This window comes from Urocampus carinirostris, chromosome 12, assembly GCF_059441175.1.
Source record: "Urocampus carinirostris isolate Australia breed hairy pipefish chromosome 12, RoL_Ucar_1.0, whole genome shotgun sequence".
NCBI classification, from domain to species: Eukaryota; Metazoa; Chordata; class Actinopteri; order Syngnathiformes; family Syngnathidae; genus Urocampus; species Urocampus carinirostris.
The window spans coordinates 1,456,044-1,482,240 of record NC_142360.1 but is presented as its reverse complement, the minus strand read 5'-3'; the positions used below and the strand labels follow the sequence as shown (position 1 = coordinate 1,482,240).

Sequence of the window (26,197 nt, the reverse complement as noted above, 5' to 3'; positions counted from 1 at the left end):
TATACAATTTGATAGGTAATAGATACAAATAGAATTACAAGGATGACCAAAATTGGGAGGTGTTATAAGCTTATTTTAGTACATTGATTATTTTTACAGCTTAAAATCACACAATTTTGACAGCATACAAAATGGAAAGGTCAAAGTCCCAAATATAGAGCAATAAATTATTTTTTGTGCCCTTGCAATGTAGACAATGAACCCGCAACAATTATGTAATCATTCAAATGAATGCAATTGTTCTGATAGACACATCGATAATTTCTCCTGTTATGATCAACAATATATCTAATAAGATGGGGCAGTTTAACGTGTGGTCTGGCCATTTTGTTGAAGGGTCTGCCGTGGATACCAGTCTGAGCTCATAAGCACGCGGCCGGTCACTGGTCCAAAATAGCCATGATCACATGCCTGGACCCTAAAAAAGTCTAAAAATAGTCTCCAGCTTCAAGTCTTCCCTAACAGTCTCCACACTATATTGAGTATCATTGAGTGTTTTATTGATCCAGGAAATAGACAATTACACTTTGATAATTACATGGAAACAAGGGATTGGGTCAAAACTTTGGGTTATGTTTCGGGAGACATGATAATGTCATATTTGTCGGCCCTATAGAAAAGATGACGCAAAAATTTGCATATTTAATCAGCCAAAAGTACTATATTCGAGGCATTTATGTTCATTAGATAAATGTTTGGATTTTCTAGTTGCAAAACTTGGTCGTGACTTCTCTCTACTGCTCTGAAATGTGCTAGAGACATTTGGGAGCTCGCCATAAGAGATTATAATGTTCTATAGAAGTAGTAGCATAACATGGTCGTGTCTTATCTTTCCCTCATCGTAATGTGTGCGAGGCACTGGAGAGCTCACCAGAACATGTTTTGATTTTCTACAGAAATAGTAGCACAACTTGGTTGTGCCTCCTCTCTACTTCTCTGTAATGTGCTCAAGGCACTGGAGAGCTAATCAGAATTATATTTTATTTTCTATAGAGGTAAAAGCACAACTTTGTTGTGTCTCATTTTTACCTCTCCGTAATGTCCGCAAGGCATTGGAGAGCTCACCATATTAAATTTTGATTTTTTTATAGAAGTAGCAGCACAACTTGGTCATGTTTCCTCTACCTCTTAATATGCGTGAGGCACTGGAGAACTTGACAGAAAGTAATTCCATTTTTTTATAGAAGTAGACGCACAGCTTGGTTGTGTCTCCTCCCTACCTTTTGATAATGTCCACTGGGCACTGGAAAACTCACCAGAATATATTTGGATTTTGTACGGAAGTGCAGCACAACTTGGTCTTATCTCCTTTGTAATGTGTTTGAGGCACTGGAGAGCTCACCAGAATATCAAATTTGTTCTATGAATGCTTTGTATCCAGAAGGAACGATCAATCTTTTGATAAAAGTTTATAGCTTTGGGGGGTGCGTTGTACTTTATAACCCTTTATTTTTATAGAACCCAATTGATCAAATTGAGTTTGTTAAATTAGTTGGTACTTTTTTATTTACAATTTGAGTGTTTTCTTTTTCACAAATACCCAGTAGTTTGGGTCAAATCAACTCAATAATAAATCAGTCCAAGCTTGACCGAAATTGGGTCATTTTTGACCCAATGGTCTGTAGAGTGTACTGTGCTACACTTATTAATGTAAAGTACTACTGCGTGCTACTTGTTTTGCAAGTGTTACTACTATTATAAATAAAATCAATATTGTAGAAAAAAAGGAGGAAACAGATTATTAGTTCCCGTTAGAGGTAAGATCGGGCCAAAAAAAAGCACCCGAGCCCAACGCAGGCCCGAGGAGTATTAAACCCGACCCGGACCGAGCCCGACTAATTAACTGGATTTGCTGGCCCGGCCCGAAAGGGGCCCGAAATTACATATTTTATTTATAAGGAGGGGTGATTTATGATAACAAATTAAACTCTGCCTTTTGTTACAACATCTAGGCCTAAGTTAAATAAAACTGTATAAACATTTACATCTTTTATATTTCTGTGTCTGCACTGCAGATGTTACATTAAGCGACAATCTGTCATTGACGTTTTTTTTTTTTGAGGTAGCGAAAACATTTAAGGGCGTCCGTCATTTTGACGACTTGATCATTGGGCCATAATCCACAGCAGCAGTAGTAGTACGTCCTTAAGATTTTAGCGCAGCACTTTCATTGAGGGGGTGTTGACGTGTTGTGCCCTTTTCCGACTCCTATGCAAATTCCCCCCCCCCCCTGATCGTATTCTATATAAAACGCTTATTAAAACAATAAAGCGAGCTAATTATAATAATTGGGAGATCCTAGTCTATATAACGCGTTTATTTAAACAATAAAGCGTGATTTTATTCTGCAAATTGCGTTTTTTAACGCGGATGAAAATGTCACCAACGTCAATGTACGCTTCCGACAAAAGCGATCGTATTCTATATAAAACGCTTATTAAAACAATAAAGCGAACTAATTATAACAATTGGGAGATCCTAGTCTATATAACGCGTTTATTTAAACAATAAAGCGCGATCGTATTTTACAAAATGCGTTTGTTAATGCGGATGGAAAAGTCACCAACGTCACTGTACGCTATGATTTCCGCAATCACAACTAATTGTACACAAATAATATTTATTTGATTTACTATAATATCCGTATGTAATGTCTTTTTTATTGTGAATGAAACCCTGGTTGCATTGGATCCCGCGGTGTAAACAAATTGTTGTTTTTTTCATTTAAAATCGGAGGGGGGGAGGAATTTGCATAGGAGTCGGAAAAGGGCACAACAGGGGCAGAGCGTCAAAGAACAATGGCATGTGTATAATATATTAGACAGAGACAGGAATGAAGAAGTTCTTTGAATTGTCTGATAGGAGTAGAGCGCACGCATTCTGGCAGCAGACACTGCTGCTGGATTATCAACTGACGTGGTTTAAATGTGTATTAGTTAAAAGCAATTACAGCTCCTTCTCCGTTTTATCCAAATTATTTATTTTATAACAAGTATTCCTTGGTCTAGTATCCATACATAGTTTAAGTATATATTTTTAATGAACATATATTTATGATTATTAATTAATTTAAAAAAAAAAAAAAAAAAAAAAAAAAAAAAGCAGGACCGAACCCGACCCGACCCGACCGTATGACTGACATTTCAGGCCCGACCCGGCCCGAAATTGCCTCGGGTTCGGGTTCGGGTTCGGGCTCGGGCCATAAATCTTAGGTCTAGTTCCCGTTAAGTGTTCAATTTGTGTGTGATTCTTATTTGTCTCTCAGTTTAGATTTGAAATTGTGATCCAAATATGGCTGAGTTGGCTCATGCTGCGGCTGTGGGCAACATGGAGGACGTCCTGAGAAAAAAAGATGTTCTGAGCAATAATGACGAAAAGAAGAAGAAAGTGATACCGGAAGAGCAAAACGTAAACGGTGTTGGAAAGGACAAAGGAGGTACAGACAAGAATCGAAGAAGGAAAGCTGCCAAGGTGGCCGATGAAGACCAGGCAGAACCTGACCAACAAAATTTATCTGACGTCATGATGAAAAAAGAGGTGAGCCAATCAGGTAGGACTGGTACTGCCAAATTATAAGATCAATTTGGAAATAAATAAATACCAACACATAAATATCACATAAACCAATGAGGACATAAACAAATGATATTAATGGTAAGGTCTGAGCCCCGAGCCTTGCCTGACCCGAAGTTTGCGTAGAGTCAGCCAAAAAAACACACCTCTTCCTACCAAGTCCTCACAATTAAAATATGAAAATTCAGGTTTGCTTCAGCTTTGGTCTCTCAGATGAAGTTAATTGGTGTGTTGCGCTTTAATTCCCACGGGCCCAGGTCGGGTCAGGCCGAATTTTTTTAGGCCCGATCTTACCTCTAAATCCTAGCATACTTGAATATGTGACATCAGTGCAATTAAATCATATATTTGTGCATTTTTTCATTTATTCCAGTATTTATTTTGTCATGATTTAGTGTAATCTTTTTGTCCAATTACCTGAGCTTTTAACAAATTAGTTGATCAGTGATGAATGAATGGGCCACTATACCCATCAACTATTAAATTAAAAGCTTAACCACAATTGTCCCGCTGCCTCATTTAAATAACATTTTGTCGTGACAAAATAGATGAAAAATAAACAACAAAATACTGACAAAAAATACATAACATAATACACAAGAAAGTGAATGGTGAAATACAAGACGAAATAAATGACAAAAATAAATGACAAAATACAGAGCAAAATACACGAAAAAAACACAAAAAAATGCACGATAAAATACAAGAAAAAACACAGAACAAAATTTGCTGCAAATTGCATGAAGAATACACAACTTAAATATGCAGCTAGACACACAAAAAATAGGCAACACAATGTGCAACAAAACACACGACCAAATATGTGACATAATGGGAAACAAAATCCATGACAAAGTATATGACAAAGTATGTGTCATGATTGCCGATTCAGAGCGCACCTGTGACTGCTCTATTGGCACCGACAGCCCTGAGAGCTGATTGGCTGATGAACTCCTTTTAAACCCCTGGCTTTCAAGAGATCCCTGTCAGATCGTTATGCGAACCGTTGCTCCCAGCTCGACAAGCTCTCATGTTCAGAATCTGTTCCTGCCCTGTTTTCTCTGCCTGTTACCCGTTGCCAAACTGTTTCCGGACCTGACTCAGTGCCCAGTTCTGCCCTCCCAATATCCGACCTGTTTTTCCCCGCTACCTGCCTGACTCCTGTTGCCGACCTTGTTTCCGAACTTGACACCGCCCTTGCTCTCCAGTCCCGGTTAACGACTGTGTTTCCTGCCAATCTTCGACCATCCTTGTTCGACATGGAAGTGCCTTTTCCGTGTCTCCTGCTACCTGTTACCCTTGTCCGTCGACCATCGGATCGTGGAAGCAAGCCCTACTCTCCCTCTTTATTAATAAAAACCGAACAAACGAGCGCAATTGGGTCCTGTGTCTGTTTCTGGTTTGTGACAGTATGAGACAAAATGCGCGACAAAATGGGCAACAAAATACATGAAGTATGTGACAAAGCAAGAGACAAAATCCACAATCAAATATGTGTTAAAATACATGACTGGACACACAATAAAAATATATAGCAGAATTCACGACCGAGCATGGCAAAATGAGCGTCAAAGTGCGTGACAAAATGCACAACAAAATACGCGACAAAACATAGGAAAGAATATGCGATAAAGTATGCGACTAAACACACATAATACAACCCTCTCTGGAGCCAGGCCGGGAGGTGGGGTCCGCTGGCAAATGCCTGGTGGCTGGGCCTTTGCTCACGGGGTCGGGCCGGGCACAGCCCAAAGGGACAGTGTAGGTCCCCATTCCCATGAGGTCACCACCTGTGGGAGGGGGCAAAGGAGTCGGCTGCGCAGAGAGACGGGTAGCAGCCAAAGGAGGAGTCCCGATCCCCGGCAACAGAAACTTGCTTTTGGGACACAAGACAAAATATGCAACAAAATGTGTGACAAAATGCACAACAATATATACAACAAAAAACATTAGAAAATATGCAGAAAACTACGCGACTAAACATAGATTAAAAAAGACAAAATGCTTGACAAAACACCCAACAAATACGCGTCAAAATGTGTGACAAAATGCACAACAAAATGCGGGACAGAATGCACAACAAAATACGTGACAAAATATGCTACGAAAATGTGACAAAAAAAAGACAATAGAATAATAAAATCTGTGGCCGAACACATGACAAAAATCGTGCCAAAATACACAATTAATAAGCGACAAAATTGGAGATAAAATTCCCGTCAAAATATGCGACAAAATGTGTGACAAAATGAACAACAAATAACACGACGAAGTACACGATAAAATGTGCTATAAAATATGTAACTAAACACACATTAAAGCGACAAAACGCGCAATAAAATTCATGACAAAATACAAGACAAAAACAAACAACAAAATGCGTGACAAAACATGTGAAAGAATACATAACTAACTAAATAAGCAACTAAATTGGAGAGAAAATACACAACAAAATATGCAACAAAAGGTTCGCCAAAATGCACAACAAAATACATGATAAAATGTGTGATAAAATACGCAACTAAACAAACATAAAAAATGACACATTGCTTGACAAAGCATGTGTCAAATGCATGACAAAATAAATGTTAGAATACGGGAAAAAAATGTGCAACAAAATACATGACAAAATGCAGGACAATATACGGAAAGAATATGCTATAAAATACGCACTAAAATATGCAACTAGGGACACAAAAAAATGACACAATGCATGACAAAACAGACGACAAAATGCGCGACAAACTACACAACAAAATACACTACACAATCTATGGATAGATTGCATTAATGTCATATATTTGGATATTACCTGATTTCTTTATGTTATTCCTTCATATGGCATACTTGTCCAGGCATAATTTATTCCTACGTTTATCTCTACATATGGCAGGATGGGTCCTTCATAGGCATCAACCCACAGTCGCAAATTACTCATTTTTGCATGTCCCTTAATATAGAAACTGTTGCATTCCAAGAAACCGATGGCCAGAAGTTACGTGCCCAACACAAACAAAGACAAAGGCGACGTGACGGGAAAGTTCGAGGCCATGCAAAAAGCCCGCGAGGAAAGAAGCCGGCAGAGGAACCGAGACGAGCGGCAGAAGAGGAAGGATCAGTACATCAAGGAGAGGGAGTGGAGTCGACGAAAGCAACAGGTACCAGCCCACAAGATGAATTGTTTTCCATTGTTTCCTTCTCTAGTCGCTCATGTTAGCCACTTGAATGCAGGCTATAGTTCGCCACTATTATTAGCTGTTCTTTATTCATCCTTCAGTGTCATGCGTATTCCACAGCTGAACATCGAAGAGTCGCATGGATCAAATTATTTGACCTCTTTTTTCTTTTTTCCTTCTCTAGACACTCATATCAGCCACTGCAGGTTATAGCTTACCATTGTTGCTATCAGTAGCATCTCCTATTTTGTCCTTCAGTGTCTCTCTCATTTCACAGCTGCTCATGTAAGGGCACGTCACCAAGTCCCCTCATTTACTTTTTTTCACTGTTTCCTTTTCTGATCACATGTTAGCAACTTGGCTGCACGCAATGGCTTACCGTTATTGTTAGCTGCTTCCACAGATAGTCATATACAAAAAGGGAATTCCTCGGAGTCATGTCATTCTATTCTATTCTATTCTATTCTATTCTATTCTATTCTATTCTATTCTATTCTATTCAGGCATCTGGCACTTTTGCCCCAACTGTTTTCTTATCTAGCCACTCGCGGCACTGAGTTCCATGATTCAGGGTCTAGACGTTTGACGAATTCAAACTTCTACTGGGCTATTTTATATTTTTTCCACTAACCCTTATAGTTAGACGCTTATACCAGCTCTGACCAACACCAGCTTTTGGCTATTTTCAGCCGCTCCGGGTTTATCCACCTCAGATGATGAAATATGGAAATAGACTTCGAAATTTTGCGAAGTGGTATCTTTCGAGCTAGCATTGTGTGTCTTCTCCAAATGCACACTGAAGCCATTCTAAGCTACATAACCTCAAGTGGTGATTTTTCACACACTGTCACTTTAATTCTGCTGTATAAAGAATAAAGAACAGAAAGTAGAATCGAATTTTTGTACCTGAAGGCCAATATATGAGATTTTGGGTGACATCTGGTAAAATGCAGGGGGTTGATATCGAACCGATATAGATATCTGATCGGGATCATTATTAAATTCCAACCCTGTTGAAAAATGGTGATACATCTATTTCTGAAGTGACACATTCATTAAATTATTTAGATTTATTTTCCCTGAAGAAACAAAAGCATTTATAGACACGGGATGAGCGCGGATTATGAGTGACAGTTGAGCAGAACTAACGTCCATGTCCAACCCCTGACCAATCAGAAGTTCTCCTGTGGGGTCACCTGATTGTTTTCTAATCAGGGATTAGGACGTCTTCGTCCTTTGGAGGAGCTGCGAGGAGATGATCCTGTTTCAAGTGTAAGCATTCGCTCTCTCCTCAGATAAAAGAGCTCCTGGCATCCAGCGATGAGGACGAGGAGGTGAAGCAGGCCAAGGTGGAGAAGTCCTACGTCCCTAAAATCACAGGTGAGACAACCAGGGGCGGAAGTGGACATACGAGACGTTGCCTGGTGTCATCCTGTCCTCAGGAAGTGTGAAGGGAAAGTTTGCTGAGATGGAGAAGCAACAGCAGGAGGGCGAGAGGAAGAAGATGGAAGGTGAGAGGAAGAGACGGGAGACGCAGGACAAACTGGAGAAGGACAAAATCAAAAAGGAACTGGCCAAGAAGGCGGCTGAGGTAAGAACAAAAAGGGGACAGTTTGCAGGGGAAAGTAACTAGCAACTCTAAGTGATGGGATTACCTTTTGCCACTCAATAGTATCGCAAATTAAGTGACATATTTGAAGTCTCAATAACATTAATAACTCCCATTTTATACGTTATTATTTTATTTATTGTTTTTTGTGTATGGGCAAATACCGACACCAGGTATCTGAATCATTTGACTATCAGGTACGAAATAGATGGTAGAAAATTAATAAATTACATACTAACAACAGTGAAGATAATACTATTTTGTCATGGTATTCCTACCTGGTGTCGGTATTAAAGATCTAGTACTGTATCTTTATTGATTTCAGTCTGGAAAAAAACTGTGGTTTTAAACATTAAGAGTTTTAAATGAATTTGACACTTTGAAATTTAGATTTTTGCTGGGAGAGAACTTTATATAGTAGTGTTATTAGTACCTGCTATTTGTATTACAAAGCAAATATCTGTATTGGTATCGGTTTGACAAATGTGGTATCGAACATTTGTTGTCCAAAATCAAGTGTGTGCCAACCTTTTGAGTCGAGGGCCACATTGGGTTGAAACTTTTGGCAAAAGGGCTGTGAGAAAAAAAAAAATTGTCTACCGATACAGTTTTGAGTCAATTTTTTTTCATATCTTCAAGGCCAGTTCATAAAAACATATATTTTTTTAAGACATTTTTAAATTCCTTGCATTTGTTGCACAACCCATCCATCCATGCATCCATCCATCCATTATCTGCACCGCTTATCCTCAGTAGGGTCGCGGTGGTGCTGGAGCCCACTCCAGCTATCTTTGGGCAATGGACAGGGGGCACCCTGAACTGGTTGCCAGCCAGTCGCAGGGCACAAAGAGAAATACAACTCACTCACTCATTCACACCTAGGGTCAATTTGGACCGGCCAATTGACCTGACATGCATGTTTTTGGAATGTGGGTGGAAACCAGAGTGCCCGGAAGAAACCCACGCAAGCACGGGGAGAACATGCAAACTCCACACAGGAAGGTTTGATCTCTCAACCTTAGAACTGTGCCGCACACGCGCTAACTACTGCGCCGCAGTTGTCCTCGGGCAGTGGACACCCTGAACTGGTTGCCGGCGTGTGGCAAGGCACACAGGGACAGACAACTCACTCGCTCATTCAACCTGAAATGCATGTTTTTGGAATGTGCTCAGAAGTTGTTTCGTTTTCATTAAATATGACAAATATCTTCTTGATGAATAAAAAAAGTTAAGTAAATGTAGCCAGCTCATTAATTGTTGGGGGCACTGCGCACAAGAGTGGCACCAAATTAACATATTTGTTTCTTCTTAAAAATATACAACTTTATACATACAGTGATCCCTCGATTATCACTAAAAGTGAAAATCCGCGATTGTGTCGCACCTTCATAAAAGTCCCCAAAGATCAAACTTACCTTGAGATGACGTCCTTACCGAATGAGATTATATGACTCTAACAAGATAACAACTGTCGTGTCTAAAGCGACCACTTACGTGTGGGAGAGCTTAAAAAAATAATGGCTAATCATAGAAGGAAATTCAGGCAAAGACTTTTTGGGTTTCTTTTCAATTGCAATTGGAGGAAGAGGAAAAAAAGGTCAGATCAGCTCACTAGCCCATCTCTTTCTGATCCTCCCCCCTTTTCCTCTGTGTTTTATTGAAGTCACAACGGGGTGGAAAAGTACTGAGACAAAGGAAAAACGACCATTCCCTCTGGACAGGGGTGGGGGTGGTGTGAAACAAAGACAAGAAAAGTAGGAGAAGCCAAAAGGGGCCATACGGCTGATTAGAAATACACACTTTTGAACAAATACGTTTAAGCCTACTTTACAACAACCATAGAACTAAAAATAAAAACAAACAAAAAATTGCAGTTGAATAGATGGTCATTATTGTCATTATAAAAAGTACAACAAAACTGGAGGGCTTCTCCTTTCAGAGTAAAAAAGTGATTTAAAGAGCTGTTGGCTAGCTGAACACTAGTCTCGGGTAACCTTTAGTTGATGATTAAAATACAACCTTCCCGAAAGTAACCGTTTCCAACAAGTTGTAGCTCCACGTCATCCGTTTCATAGGTAATTGACCTGGCATTGGTGGGATACAGGCTCAGCAGGGGTGGCTTAAGAGAGTTGCTAGCCTAGCCATAGCATAAGGCCACATCTATTGCCTTTTCTCCAGATGCCGCCTCAGTCGCTTCCCAGACCTGATAATAATCCACAGAGCACCCGCTGGTAATCATCATTTTTTTCTTCGCTCTTCTGATTTTCATCAGAGTCCGATCTAATTGACAAATTATTTTTCAATGTACAGTGGCTGAAAGTACAGAAACTATTTGGGAATTGGTTGGTTGGGGGAAACTATTTGGCCCCCTTGAACTTTGCGACCTTTTGCCACATTTCAGACTTCAAACATCAAGATAGAAAGCTGTAATTTCTTGTGAAGAATCAACAATAAGTAAGGAGTCAATTATGAATTGGAACACACTTTATTGGAAGTTTTAAACATTTTTAACAAATAAACGAAAAAGTGGATGTTCAAAATTATTATATAAGAACAGCCTGAGCTCAGTGAGGTTGGATGGAAAGCGTTTGTGAACAGCAGTTTTCAGTTCTTTCCACAGATTCTCAATTGGATTGAGGTCTGGACTTTGACTTGGCCATTCTAACACCTTGATAAGTTTTTTGGTGAACCATTTCATTGTGGCGTTTGCTTTATGTTTTGGATCACTGTCTTGATGGAAGACAAATCTCTGTCCCAGTCTCGGGTCTTTTGCATACTCCATCAGGTTTTCTTTCAGATGTCATGATTGCCGATTTGGAACACCTGTGGCGTCTTGATTGGCACTAACAGCCCGGACAGCTGATTGGTGGTCACTCCCTTTTTAAACCCCGGGCTTTCAAGAGAATCCCGTCAGATCGTTGCATACTGTTGCCTTCTGCTCAGTTAACCTTCTAGTCTGACCCTGTTTTCGCTAAAGCCATTTTACTGCCTGATTCTTGTTAACAACCTGTTTCTGGACCTGATTACGACCGTTCTGTCTGCCTCCTGTTACCGACCTTGAAAACGAACTTGATGTTGCCTTTAATCTCCAGTCCCGGCCAACGACTTGCCATTCCGCCTGTCTCCGTTCCTTCTCGTCCGACACGGAAGTGTCACTCCCGCCTCACTCGCTCCTGTTATCTGTCAGCCCTCGGATCAAGCAAGCCTTACTCTGCCTCTCTTTTTGAATAAAAACTAATAAAAACGAGCGCTATTGAGTCCTGTGTCCGTTTCTGGTCTGTGACACCAGGTCCTGTATTTGGCTCCATCCATCTTCCCATCAATTTTAACCATCTTCTCTGTCCCTGCTGAAGAAAAGCAGGCCCAAACCATGATGCTGCCACTACCATGTTTGAATGTGGGGTTGGAGTGTTGAGGGTGATGAGCTGTGCTGCTTTTACGCCAAACATAACGTCTTGTATTGTTGCCAAAAAGATGTTTGTCTCATCTGACCAGAGCACCTTCTTCCACACGTTTGGTGTGTCTCCCAGTTGGCTTGTGGCAAACTTTAAACGTCACTTTTTTATGGATATCTACAAATGGACAGGTTCTCCCACCTCATCTGTAGACCTCTGCAGTTCAACCAGAGTGATCATGGGCCTCTTGGCTGCATCTCTTTCCCTTTGTATGAGCTGAAAGTTTAAGGGGACGGCGCGGTCTTGGTAGATTTGCAGTGGTCTGAAACTCCTTCCATTTCAATATTATTGCTTGCACAGTGCTCCTTGGGATTTTTAAAGCTTGGGAAATCTTTTCTTATCTAAATCCAGCCTTAAACATCTCCACAACAGTATCTCGGACTGCCTGGTGTATTCCTCGTTCTTCATGAGGCTCTCTGCGCTTTAAACAGACCGTTGAGACTATCACTGCAGGTGCATTCATACAGAGACTTGGTTACACACAGGTGGATTCCATTTATCATCGTTAGTCATTTAGATCAACATTGAATCCTTCAGAGATCCTCACTGAACCTCTGGACAGAGTTTTCAACACTGAAAGTAAAGTGGCTGAATAATTTTGCACACCCACTTTTTCCTTTTGTATTTGTTAAAAAAGTATAAAATATCCAATAAAGTGTGTTCCACTTCATTGTGTCCCACTTATTGTTGATGCTTCACAAGAAATTACAGTTTTATATCTTTATGTTTGAAGTCTGAAATGTGGCAAAGTTCAAGGGGGCCATATAGTTTTGCAAGCTACTGTAAGCTGCTTAAGCTAGTAGGTGTCGCAAAGTAGCGAGGGGTCTGTGTATTTTCATCATTGTTTTAACATTTCGGTTTAGCGGGCCAGATAAAAAAAGCCTGAAGCATGGCCACATGTGGCCACATGTGGCCTGTAGTTTGTCCACCCTGTTCTGAATGAATTTCTTTTTAAATGTTAGAATTTCTTTTGCAGTGTAAAAAAAAACTTCGTGTTACCAGTAACTGGGATCGGTATTTGAGAACAAATAGGACAAAAAAAGCACAACGTGTAGATGGCATACGGCTGGCAAGTGTTTCACACACCTCCTGCCGTTCGGAGTCCTCTTTACCGCTTGACCCGAATTAGACTGCGTTATCTGCCCCTGCAACGCCTCCTCAACAGAATTAACCTCTCACCAGGGCAGACAACTACTATCACAGTATGTGGCTTGATTGTGGCTAGAGAAAGAAACAGTGAAAAAAATAGATATTTTTGGGAAGGCATGCAGAATTTGCCTCAGGTGTTCAGGGATGCATGATAATTATTGACTTCTAGTTTTTGCAATACAAACCAAAAGGACATCAAAGTTATGGTTTAATCAAAACACCTAATAATTAGTCACCTAACGGTATTTTTTCATTGCTTGTTTTAGATTAAAAACTCGAAAAAATATTTTGAATGGTTGTTGCTTTATTATTTCTTTTTTATATGTTTTAGTATGTTTTAGATACCAAAAAAATGAATAACTATTTATTTATTTATTAATTCTTTTTTATCTTTTATTTCTTTATTTATTTTAAACATGTTTTATTATTTGTTTATATGAAAAAAATGTAGATTTTTATACCCCTTTCTTTCTTTTTATATGTTTCAAAAACTTGAAAATGAATTTAAAAAAACTGTTGCTCCTTAAGTTTTTTATTTTTTATTTAGGGTTAGGGTCATTTTATACATTTTAAATAAAATAACTTAATAATTATGTTTTGAAATCATTGCACTTTTCATTTTAACTTCAAGTGATAATAAATTAAAACATGTTATTGTTTTTATTTAACATGTTTTATTGGAAAATTAATCAGAAAAGTTGCCTTTTAGTTTTCATTTTGTGTATTCTTCAATTTATTTTTTAAAATATTTTAAAATTAAAGCCTTAAAATAAAAAACATGTTGCTCTTTATTTCTATTTTTGAGTTTATCTTTAAAATTAATATCATTATTATTATTATTATTTCTGATTCTCTTATTATGATAAAAGACCCAATAATGAGTCACTTGACACCACACTATAACATTAAATCTGCTTACTTAGAAATATTAGAATATTTTTTTTGTTCCAAATTAAAATATATTCTGATTTTCTATAGTAGTAGCACAACAATCTTGTCTCCTCCCTATCCCTCCGTAATGTGCGAGAGGCACTGGAGAGTTCATCGATTATGATAATTATTGACAAACGAAGTGAGCATTGGGAGACTGTTACTCATAAGAAAATTATGATTTTCTGCAGAAATCGTATCACATCTAGGTCGTGTTTCCTCTCTACTTCTCTGTAACGTACATAAGGTACAGGGAGCCAATGTTCAGAATTCTTCCAAATTATGTGAATTTCATTTATTGAAATATGTCTAGAAAAGTAACATTCAACAAACGCAATTTAATTTATGAATTTATGGACTTTTTTTCTCTTTCTGTTTTTAAGCTTAGAGAAAAATAGATTTGGAGATATTCCGAATTTGTGATATTATATGATAAATGTGGTGGGAGAATTGATTCAAATTAAATTATTGGAAGTCTAAGGACATTTTTTAAATCCAATTAAAAAGAAACGACTGAACTTCCAAATCAAACATTGTGATTTCCAGGAAGGGGACGAGAGCATCCTGGTTCAAGTGGTTCCAGCCAAGGCGTCGCGCGCTCCGGGCAAAATAAAAATTAACTTTGAGGATCTGGAGAAGAGTCGAGAGGAGGAGCTGAAGAAATCGGCAGAGGAAGAGAAGAAGAGGCGCTACGACCAAGATAGACAATCATTCAGGGAGGCCAAGAGGCGCTCCATCGTGCCAAAGGTTCGGAAATCAAAACAAAGTCATATTTTTGAGAGTATTTTATATAACGTGGACCAATAGAAGAAGAAGAAGAATAGAAGAATAGCAGTTATTGTTAAGTTATTGATGTCACATAGTGGGGAAAATGCCATAAGGAGGGGCCGATATAACATCTTATCCCACACTTTAAAGTGAGGCTAGGACGCCATATCCTAGGGGTCTAGTGAAATTCAAATGGTAATTTTAATTATTTCAGTTTGGCACTTTAATACTTGGGAGGAGTTATACCAGCAAAATTAATGAATGGATCATATCCCAGGGGTCCACTGTAGGCTAGCTTCAACCCTTTTTTTGCACCTAGGATGAGGATGAAGAGAAGCTTTCAGAGGAGTCGATAGTGTCCCCGGGGAAGCTGAAGATGACGTTTGAGGAGATGGAGAGGGAAAGACAAGAACAGACGAGACAAAAAGCTGAGGAGGAAGCCAAACGTCGCCTCCTGGAGGAGAAGAAAGCTTTTGAGGGGGCCCGCTTGGGATTGGTAAGTATTTCACTTAGTTTAAAATTGAATAAATGATTAAATAAATAGATAAAAAAGTGAACAAGAATTAACCCTCCCAGAATGTCATAAAGTGAAGAACAAAGTCACAGACAATGTAAGATTACTGTAAAGCAGGGGTGGCCAACCATTCAGCGATTAAGAGCCAATATTTCGTCTGTGTTACTACTAAGAGCCACATCATAGTTGTCGACGGGGGCTAGTCGATTGTTTTTTTTCTGTGTTACTAAAAAGCCACATTATACACATGGGTACACATAAACATAATCTTTAAATCATGTATGCACGCATACACAGATCTCAACTCGGCTAGATCTGATGAAAATAACTACACTGACATGATAATAATAATAATTTTCAACAGTTAACATTGTGAGCACTGTTCTATGCACTGTTCTTTTTAAGGGGGGCACTGGTGACTTGCTCACTCCCTTTTAGCAGAGTTTGAAAATCTGTTAAATCACCCTTTTCAATATTCGCCTTGAACAGTTTATTAACAAATGCAAACACACTTTGCAACAGATCAGGCAGCATTTTTAATTTACCCTGCAGGGTAAGGTTCAGTCTGTTCAGGTGGCATACGATGTTGACTAAAAATGCCAGATCCATAATCCACTAGAGGTCTGAGAGCTCGGGATTGTCCTTGTCCTTCACTTCCATGAACAGTTTCACTGCATCCAAAAGCTCAAAGAAGCAAGAGGGTTTTTGACAGCCACCTCACAGTGCAGTGCAGCAGCAGGTCACCTGGAAGCCCTTGGTCCAGCTCAGCGATGAGATTCCTGTGATTTAGCCCATGTGTGCAGATGAAGTTGACGATTTCCATCAAAGGTTTCATGACGTTGTCAAAATTTAGTGTTTTAGACACGAGTTGCTCCCTGTGGATGATGCAGTGGAAATCCCAAGTCTGGAAATGTTTGATCAACATGCATGCTTTGCACAGCCCCACAAGCCCGTTCATGGATCCGATCATGACTGGCGCTCCATCCGTAGCTATTGCAGTTAGTTTCAGTGTGGGTAGATTTGCTTTCGCAAATGCAGCCATCATTGCTTCTTTCACATCTATGCCACGTGTTCTGTCTTTGAATGGCACAATATTAAGGAGTTCTTCTTTGATCGCACATTGATTTGACACAGAGCGCGCAAATATTGCCAACTGAGGTTTGCCTTGTATGTCACAGCTTTCATCCAATGCCACATGAAATATTCACATGTTTGATGGTCAGTGTGCAACTTTGATTCAACAGCTGCATTAGTATCGGATATTCTTCGTTCCATACTGTGGCGAGACAGTTGAACATCTGATATTTTTGGTTTGAACAACTTTATTGACACTATTAACAGCAAATAAACAATATGAGGTTTGAACAATTTTTTTTGACAATCTTAACAGCAATTAAGCATATTCACAATTTCGTTATATCTGACAATATGACGTTTTAACAATTTCTTCGACATTTTTAACAGCAATTAAACACACAATTTCATTATATCATATCCCAACAATACGAGTTTTTATCGACACTTTTAACAGAAATTAAATACATTCATCTCTGTTTTAGTTTGTTGTTCCCAGGAACCAAGATTTCAAAGGCGTGAATGAATTCCCATTCGTCGTATAGCTTTTCAGCCAGTACTATGTTGCAAGTTTACTGATACGATGCAAGTGTTACGGTCTCCGAGTGTTTCATAATTTTTTTGAAAAAAATGCAACTGTTTTTCTCCCTTGCTTTTCATAGTTAACAACTTTTTCTTACGAAGTTCAGTCCCTCTTGGAAAATCCTGTTCGATTTTTGGGTGGAGTGATCTGAAGTGACGCTGAAGATTTGAAGCGTTGAAATGTGCTAACGCTGCGTCACATTTAAGGCATGTAGGCTTGCCATTACGTTGAATAAAAAAATATAAACTGTCCTACTCTGGCAAAAACGTCCTGTGTTCTTCTTCATATTTTCGTTTGGCTGTGCATTTTTAGGGCCCGGTCACACAGCCGTTTGCGTCTGTATCGCGGGTAAAATTTTGCGGGTTTTTTTTTTGCCCGTGGCTGCCCGCGATGGAAAATGCGCAAAATTGGCCAACCCGCTGTTCATCGGTGGTATGCCCGCAAAACAGACGCCGGCGACTGTTCCGCTTCCTCATCGCGTCATTTCCGCGTCATTTTCTCGTGTGGACCACGCGTATAAAAGCTGCCGAGCCGGCGTTATGCCGAGAAATGCATCCTTGCCGAGATTTGCATCCCCTCGCTACTACAACCACTTTTACCTTGTTTTATCTCACTTTTATATCACTTTTAGGGAATTTAATGGCGAACATATAACCGTCTTGCATTTGTTGGGAATGTAATACAACTTAAACCATTCCGTCTTTGTATTTGTTGTGAATGTAATCGAACGGTAATGCGCGCCGTATACAAATCACTTTTGAGCAGGTAACATGTTTATTTTGCCTTTTTCTATTCAAATTGCTCGTATTGAAACTGTTATGCACTCTACCGTAAAGCTTATTTCTGCATAATAAGCTTTACGGTAGAGTGCATAACAGTTCTCAAAAGTGATTTATATACGGTGTGCATTACGGTTCGATTATGTTCACAACAAAAACAAAGACGGAATGGTTTATGTTGTATTACATTCCCAACAAATGCAAGACGAAGTGGATTTGGTTGTATGTTCGCCATTACATTCCCTAAAAGTGAGATAAAACGAGGTAAAAGTGGTTGTAGTAACGAATCTCGGCAGGGATGCATTTCTCGGCATAACACCGGGCTGTAGAAATCATAACCGCTCAAGACACAGTCCCGTGAAGATCAAGATTTCAAGCTATGGCACCGAAGAAGCCAATATGTTATTATTGAAATAGTTTTTCATTTTTATTTTATTATCTTGTTATGAAATGAAAAGAAATGTCAAGAAATAAAAATGGTTAAGACGAGGTCACTACAGTGACGGGGATCCATGTCCACCCCTTGACGTCTCGAGCACAACTGATGTGTGCTCGGCAAATTGCGCTGTATATACGCGGAGAAAGGCATTTGACCGTCACACGCGTAACACGCTAATTTCACATAATAACACCGCGATACAGGCGCAGAACAAGCTATGACCGTGCTCCACCCACGATTTCCTGCTGAAATTTCGCGTCCTACCCATGTGTAACCACGCCCTGGCCGCGGCCAGAGCACGTCGTTCCGCGTCATTACCGCGTCATTACCGCGTCATTACCTCGTGTGCCGCCCGCGGTTAACACGTGGTCTAAAGTTTTGAGCAGCGCAAAACTTTTTCGCGCGGCCAGCCGCATGTGAATTTCCGACTGCGTGTAAAGCACTGCTGTATCTCGTCTATATGGCGATCTCAAAGCGTCCAACATCGTCTGCTTCACGGGCAGAAATTTCTGGCCGTGATTCAGCCTCGATACGCCCGTGAAAGGCTTGGTGACCGGGCCCTAAAGTTTTGAGCAGCGCAAAACTTTTTCGCGCTGCCAACCGTGTGTGAATTTCCGACCGCGTGTAAAGTACTGCTGTATCTCGTCTGTATGGCGATCTCAAAGCGTCCAACAGCGTCTGCTTCACAGGCAGAAATTTCTGGCCGTGATTCAGACGCAAATGGCTGTGTGACCGGGCCCTTACCTGCTACTTCAAGAGGTAATTTCACGTAAATTGACTACAATACGTTTTGTTAAGCAAATATTTTCTCGTCGCTCGTTTGACGTCACTCAAACAGGCTTACATTGTCGGTGTGCCATCTAGCTTTAGGGAGGCAAATGACGGCGCCGGCTAAACATTTTTGATGCATGCCATGTTACAGCTCCTTAAGAGCCGCATTAAACTAGATTATAACAGCTCCTAAAGAGCCGCATGAAACTAGTTGAAGAGCTGCATGCGGCTCGTGAGCCACGGGTTGGCCATCCCTGCTGCAAAGGCACCGTTTTGCTAGCATTAGCATATAGCAAGTGACATTCATGAGTCTTTTAAAGTCTAGCAGAGTTTAGTAAAATAAAGAAATTAATAAAAAAGTATATCTACTGTGTGAAAATCCTAATGCATTTTGTATGGAGAGTTTTTCCCCAGTTACACTTAATTCCCCACTGCTAGAATTGCTTGCTCCTCTTAAGAAAAATAAAATGTTCTGGTTGCGGTGTGAATAAGGCTTTTCTTTTCAGGATCTCAAGTGTACTGATATCAGTTGACAAGTGAGCATATATCTTCTTCCTGTTTTTCTTCTTACCAGGAAGAGAACAAGGAAGGAGGTCAGACTCCATCCTTGGATGACAAGGGCGACTTTCGACCAGGGAAACTCAGGCTGAGCTTCGAAGAAATCGAGAGGCAACGAGTGGAGGAGGAGCGCAAAAAGGCTGAGCATGAAGCCAAGAGACGGATGAAGGAGGAGAGGAGAGCTTTTGCTGAAGCCAGGAGGAGCATGGTAATGCTCTTTTTAGGATTGTGTTTTGAAAAGGTTGAAGGGGTGCACATTCACGAATTTTATTAGGTGCTGGTGCGGTGGAAGAGCTTAACATGCGAGGGAACAAAAGTAAAAGGGTGTAACAGTCCCCCACGACCCGACGAGGTAATACTCCTTCCTACACCCCCAACCAACCAATTCCCTGAGACCTCGGCAGCACCAGGGGACATCATTCACACCCCTGGCATAAGCGCCCGATGTGGAATCAGTCCCGGATCCCGAAATAACTATGGCCAGTTACCCTTACTTCAGCGCTGTAGGACAGAGCCCCAGGGGTCTCGGTCTAGCTGCTCTGAAACACTGACGCAGGCCAAGAACTGACAGGCTTTTGCACAGCTGCACCACCGCAGGAACCAAAGTCATGCATTTCCCACCCGGGCATCAGCGCTCGCCGGAGAACCTGCCCCAGACCCCAAAGCAACCCTGCGGGATAACCAGCCACTCTCAGTTTAGAGATGTGGGAGCCTGGTTGAGCCCTATCGCCTTGTACCCCTCCCTCTCCCTCTTGCCCTCGGCATCATCCCCTGTAACACAAGCATCTCATCCTACCCAGCACCACCCTGGCGCGCCAAAACACAATTTCACTCATTTTGGGTTTCATTGAGGGTTCTTTGGTTCTTCACCAGAAGTCTTGGAATGAACAACTAAATACATGGTGTGGTTGCTCTCACAGCTGGTGGACGAGAATGACGAAGCCCTGATTTCCTTACTGAACCTGGAGGGTAGCGAACCGAGGAAGATATGCGCCAGTTTCGAGGAGCTGGAGCGGCAGAGGAGAGAAGGAGAGCAGAAAAAGGCTGAGGAGGAGGCCAAGAAGAGATTGGAAGAGGAGAAGAGGCTCTTTGCTAAGGCACGGAAGAGCATGGTAAGTCCTCGCCAGCTGACCATGCAATTCGTTTTTTTGTGCTTTTGTTTATAGTGCTTTCCAAGCTTTTTTTATTTTATCTTTTATGTATAGATTTTTACTTATTGGGAAAAGACTCATTCTAAATTGGGAGTGAAGCGGAAATTATCAAACTACAACAGAAAGTTACCAGTTTTTAGTAGGACGTGAATCAAAAAGAGAAGGTTTTTTATAAATGCTTTTCAACCAAAACTCAAGTAAGCGACATTACTTCAAGACTAGTACACATATTTTTTGGGATTTTATGATCACATTCATTTCTAAATATAGCATGGAGTAAAAAAAAAAAGAGTAATCCGTATCTGTCTCCAATTGTCATGATTACTGATACGGGGCACCTGCAGCTCCCCCGGTGGCGCCAACAGCCCTGGTTGCTGATTGGCTCATTGCCACTTTTCAAACCCCCCGACTCTTCGTTACCGATGTCCGATCGTTGCGAACCTTCAGCTCCCGCTAAGGCAGGAGTGTCGAACTCAATTTAACTCGGGGAACAAACATTCTGTCGGGAGCTGGACTAGTAGATTAAAGAGAAAGAAAAAGAGAGATAAAGAAACAAGAGAAAGAGGAAGGGAAAAGGAGAGAGGGCGGGACAAAGAAAGAAAAAGAGAGAGAGGGAGAGAGCGTGAGAAACAAAAGAGATAAAAAGAGAAGTCGTGAGAGAGGGGGAAAAGAAAGGGAGAGGAAGAAAGAAATCCAAAAAGAAATAGAAAGAAAGAAGGAGAGAAAACAGAAAAGAAAGCACGAAGGGTAGGAAGAGAGAAAGAGAAAAGAGAGAAAAGGAAAAAAGGAAGTTAGAGCCAAAGAGGTTAAAAGACACAGAGAGAAAGAGACAAAGAGCAACAAAGGAAGAGAAAAATAGAGACACAGAGAGTGAAAGAGACAGAGAGTGGGAGAAAAGGGGTGGAAAAGAGAGAGAGAGAAAGAGAGAGAGAGAGAGAAAAAAATAAATACAAGTGTCTTTGTTCGAGGCACCTGGCTTTGGCAACATCAAGTTGACATATTTCAACATGCAGCTTGTTTTTCTGAGTGTTGTCTCGCGGGCCGGATTCAATCCCTTAGCGGGCCGGATTTGGCCCGCGGGCCGCCTGTTTGACACCTGTGCGCAAAGGCAAGCCACTTCCGCGTCCCGAGCGACCTGCTCCCCACAATCAAAGGTCACTGGATCGTGGGTGCCAGCTTACGTCTAGTTTCTCAATAAAACTAAGAAACCAACACAATTGGGTTCCCGTCTCCGTTCCTGGTTCCTGACAGAACGATCGGACCAGAAAAGAACCCAGCGGAAGTTTTTTACGCATGCCGATCGGCGAAAGGAGTCATGCAGCGTTCGCGTCGAGCTGAGGGGGAGGTCCGACGGATGGCGGGTGAAGTGTCCGCCATCCTTCGAATTGTCCAGCTGCAACAGAGTGGCTTCAACGCCAACAAGAAAAATTAGATTCACTCACAGAAATTCTTACTCGTCAGCAGTGTTTTATGTTAGATTTTCCATTAATTAATGACGACTAGCACACCGATGTATGTCACTCAGCTTTACCGGAAACTTCAGTGTTTACATTGACAGTTGGTGCCCCCTTATAACCGCACCGGGTGAAACACATACATTGTAACATCTCCCTTTTTTTTTTTTTTTTTTTTTTTTTTTTTTTTTTTTTTTTTCACATAGTGCTAAACAAAGTCCCGGAGGTGTGCAGGCCTCCTAACAACCCTGCCGCATCTGGTGGTGGTGACAACAGTCTGGGCCATCTGAGGATCCGGCACAGCAGCTGATGAGCAGGGTTGAGGTGTGTCTGTGACGTAATCACCACCACTAGGGGCTGAGGTGGGCACCGCCCCGCTGACCGTCTCTGCTGCTGATGAGACCCCTGGTGCTGGCCTCAGGTGTCTACGGTTGCGTCTCAGCACAGTCCCGTTATCCAGCTCCACCGAATAGGACCTTTTCCGGTCCTGTCGTACCACCGCTGCAGGTGTCCAGACAGTGCGTCCGGCCACATGTGACTGTACTCGCACCTGTTCTCCATTCTGCAGAGGCCGTAGTCCTCTAGCCCCCCTATTGTAATAACGAGCTTGTCTGAGCTTGTTTTCCTGCACAGCGCTACCAGTGTCCACAATCGCAGGTTTAAGCAGACTTTCACACATGGGCAGTAGCGTCTTTGTCCGTCGGCTCATCAGTCTTTGTGCAGGACTGGCCTGGAAACCCTGCGTGGGAGTGTTCCTGTGAGCCAGTATGGCTAGATATGCGTCCGACTTTGCCCGCAGGGCTTTCCCCATTAATCTTTTAGCCGTCTTGACGGCAGACTCTGCCTTTCCATTGCTTTGGGGATATGTGGGCGACGATGTTATGTGTTCAAATTCCCAAGACTGGCTGAATCTCTTAAACTCCTGTGAGCTATATTGTGGGCCATTGTCCGAAAACACCACATCAGGCACACCATGGCGAGCGAAATGTGCCTTTAACTTGTGGATGACTGTGGTGGACTTGGTATCAGGCAGATAATCAACTTCCCAAAAATTTGAGAAATAGTCCACAGTCACTACGTAGTCTTTATTATTTAAGGTGAAAATATCTGTACCCACTTTTGCCCATGGCCTCAAAGGGAAGTCATGGCTCAGTAATGGTTCTTTCTGTTGTCGAGTGTCTACTTCCCTGCACACTTGGCACTTCCCTATATATGTCTTAAGATGTTCATGCATACCCGGCCAATACACACATTCTCTTGCTCTTCTGATGCAGTTTTCAATCCCTAAATGTGAGGCATGAATCTTCTCCATAATTTCTTGTCTTAGAGCTGTTGGGATGACAGCCCTTTCTCCCCGAAAGATTACATTATTGTGTACAGCTAGCTCATCTCGCATAGAAAAATATGGCCTCACCTCCAGCTCAACCTGTCCTTTCTCTTCCGGCCATCCTTGCAGTATTCTCTGTTTCAGCACCTGGAGGGCCTGGTCCTGTTCAGTCTCACTTTGGATTTTTTTTCGTCTCTCCCCTGAAATGGGTAAGTAATTAATCATATTCACCGTTTCAACTTCAGCTTCAACTGAACCCTCAACTGCACATTCTGGTAGGTATGCCCTGCTCAGCGTATCTGCAACAAGCATCAGCCTGCCTGGAACAAACACTATATCCACGTCATATTTCTGAAGCCTTAATAGCATTCTTTGTAGCCTCTTTGGGGCACTAAGCAGAGGCTTCCGTGTGATGGTTTCGAGTGGTTTATGGTCAGACTGTACCACTACCTTTCTGCCATAGGTGTATTGGTGAAATTTTTCGACTCCAAATAGAATGGCAAGACACTCCTTTTCTATTTGTGCATATCCTCTTTCTGTAGAGGTTAGTGCCCTACTGGCGTACGCTATAGGTTGGCCCCCCTGCAAAAGTGCTGCACCCAGCCCAGTTTCGGATGAATCACATTGTAGAGTGAGTTCCTCCCTTGGATTGTAATATTTCAATACTGGTGCTGTGGCTATCATACCTTTTATTGTCCCAAAGGCAGAGTCCTGTATGTCAGTCCATTCCCAGATCACATCCTTGTGTGTCAGTTGCCTTAGGACCTCACAGCTATCCGATAGGTGTGGGCAGAATTTTGCGAGATAGTTCACCATTCCGAGCAATCTCTGTAGGCCCTTAATGTTGGTGGGTCTAGGCATTTCTTGTACGGCGCGTACCTTCTCCGGGTCAATTTTCAAGCCCTCCGATGTCAGCCTGTGACCTATGTACGGAACCTCCTTCTGTCTCAACTTCAGTTTGTCAAAATTCAGTTTGATGTTGCATGACCTGCATCGCTCAAGGAGTCTTTTCAGTTTCTCGTCATGGTCCCTTACTGCCCTGTCCTGACATTCCCCTTCTCCAATAATCAGGATATCATCAGCAATAATGCGTACGCCTGGTAACCCCTCAAGTGCCTGTGTCAGCCTGTGCTGAAACACCTCAGGAGCTGGGCTGATCCCCATCGGCATCCTCCTCCACCTGAACCTTCCGAATGGCGTCGCAAATGTTGTCAAGTAACTGGAGTGCTCCGTCAGTTTCACATGCCAGAATCCATTTTTTACATCACACACCGTGAAAACCCTGGCATTCGCCAGGTCTGGCAGGACATCTTCAATCGTTGGTAACGGAAAATGCTGTCTCTTCAGTGCTCTGTTTAGAGGTTTGGGATCAATACAGATCCTCAGCTTTCCCGATGGTTTCCTAACCAGGACCATGTTACTGATCCAATCTGTGCTCCTTTCAACTGGCGTTATTATTTCTCTTTCCACCAGGCTTGTCAGTTCTTGCTTCAGCGGATTCATCAGAGCCACTGGAACTCTCCGCTTTGGTAGTTTCACTGGTGCTATGCTTAGATCCACTTCCAGCTCATATGTGCCCGATAAACAGCCATCACCCTCAAACACCTGTGGGTATTGCTCCCTGATCTGCTCCTTCTCCAGTGTTTGTCCTTTGCCGTCTGCTTGTTGAACTATGTCATCAATGGCCATGATATTTTCTCTCTGTATTCTGACTAGATCCATGCCCTGCACTGCTCTGTTCCCCAGCAAGGGCACAGATGCCTGCCCGTCAACCACCATGAATTCAAGTCTGTACAGCTTCCTGTTTCTCGGATTTCTTATTTAATCTTGCATTTGCCCAAAGGCTTCAGAGTGCTTTTATTGTACATGACAAGAACCTGTTGCGTCTGCTCCAATTTTGTGTCGGGATTCAGCAGATGTAACGGAAGAATATTGCAACTTGCCCCACAGTCCAATTGAAATCTCACTGACTTATCCCCCAGCAGCATGGTCGCAAACAGTTGTCTCCCCTGCGCATTCTCCTGTCCTTCTGCACAAAGGCTCATAATTTCCTCATAGTCCTCCTCAGTTTCTGCCACACAGTGTATTCGCTTAGATTGTGCATCTGACGTTCTACATCTTGAAGCAAAGTGGTTTTGTTTCTTGCATTTACTGCAGACTTTCCCATAAGCAGGACAGCTCTCTTTTTTCCACTCATGTTGTTTCCCACAGTACCTACAGTTCCTAATTGTCTTTGGCCTCGCCCCCTGCGTCCCAGTAATCTTCTTTACTGCATGCACCTCTTCGCCTACTCCTCCCTCGATTGTCATCACATTTTCCTTCGATAGATCCGCTGCTCTGCATATTTCGACGCTTCTCTCTAACGTTAGGTCTGCCTCGCGCAGCAAGCGCTCTCTCACGTGCGAGTCCCGGATTCCGCACACTATCTTATCCCTAATCAACGAGTCTTTTGCAGTTCCGAAGTTGCACGTGTCCGCAAGAACTCTTAATTCAGTCACGTACTTATCAATCGATTCACCCGCGTTCTGGTTTCTGGAGAAAAACCTGTATCTCTCAACTGTTTCATTTGGTTTAGGATTACAGTGTTTGTCGAACACCGCTATTAGCTTGTCCAAAGTTTCCTCCCTCTGCTCTTCCGGTCCAAGTGTTGCCCACAACGTTCTTCCCAGTTCCCTGCCGGTTTCTCCAATCAAGTATTTGAACACTTTTACCTTTGTCTTGTCGTCTGACGCAGCCAAAGTTATGTCCACATACAATGAAAACTCATCTTTCCACGTCTTCCAAGTCTTCGCCAGGCAGCTGGAATGCCAATCCAATGTGGCGGGAGGTTTCAAACCGAGTGCATCCATTGTCTTTTCACGTTCGTTGATGCTGTCCTCCGCTTCTT

The 26,197-nt window shown here is 41.8% G+C and overlaps 1 protein-coding gene across 3 annotated transcripts in view; it reads left to right on the top strand.

Moving 5' to 3' along the window:
• Positions 1 to 26,197, top strand: part of nexn (nexilin (F actin binding protein)) — a 43,787-nt gene that overhangs the window by 1,409 nt on the left and 16,181 nt on the right. For 2 of the 3 annotated variants that reach the window (XM_088350128.1, XM_088350126.1), the window contains exons 2-9: positions 3,266 to 3,537; positions 6,534 to 6,731; positions 8,045 to 8,129; positions 8,192 to 8,340; positions 14,439 to 14,639; positions 14,980 to 15,156; positions 19,395 to 19,586; positions 20,299 to 20,490. In XM_088350128.1, the coding sequence (XP_088206254.1) occupies positions 3,292 to 3,537; positions 6,534 to 6,731; positions 8,045 to 8,129; positions 8,192 to 8,340; positions 14,439 to 14,639; positions 14,980 to 15,156; positions 19,395 to 19,586; positions 20,299 to 20,490 (1,440 nt within the window). In that variant the 5' untranslated portion in view covers positions 3,266 to 3,291. The remainder of the gene's footprint in view (positions 1 to 3,265; positions 3,538 to 6,533; positions 6,732 to 8,044; positions 8,130 to 8,191; positions 8,341 to 14,438; positions 14,640 to 14,979; positions 15,157 to 19,394; positions 19,587 to 20,298; positions 20,491 to 26,197) is intronic. The other variant, XM_088350127.1, reaches the window with a different exon arrangement.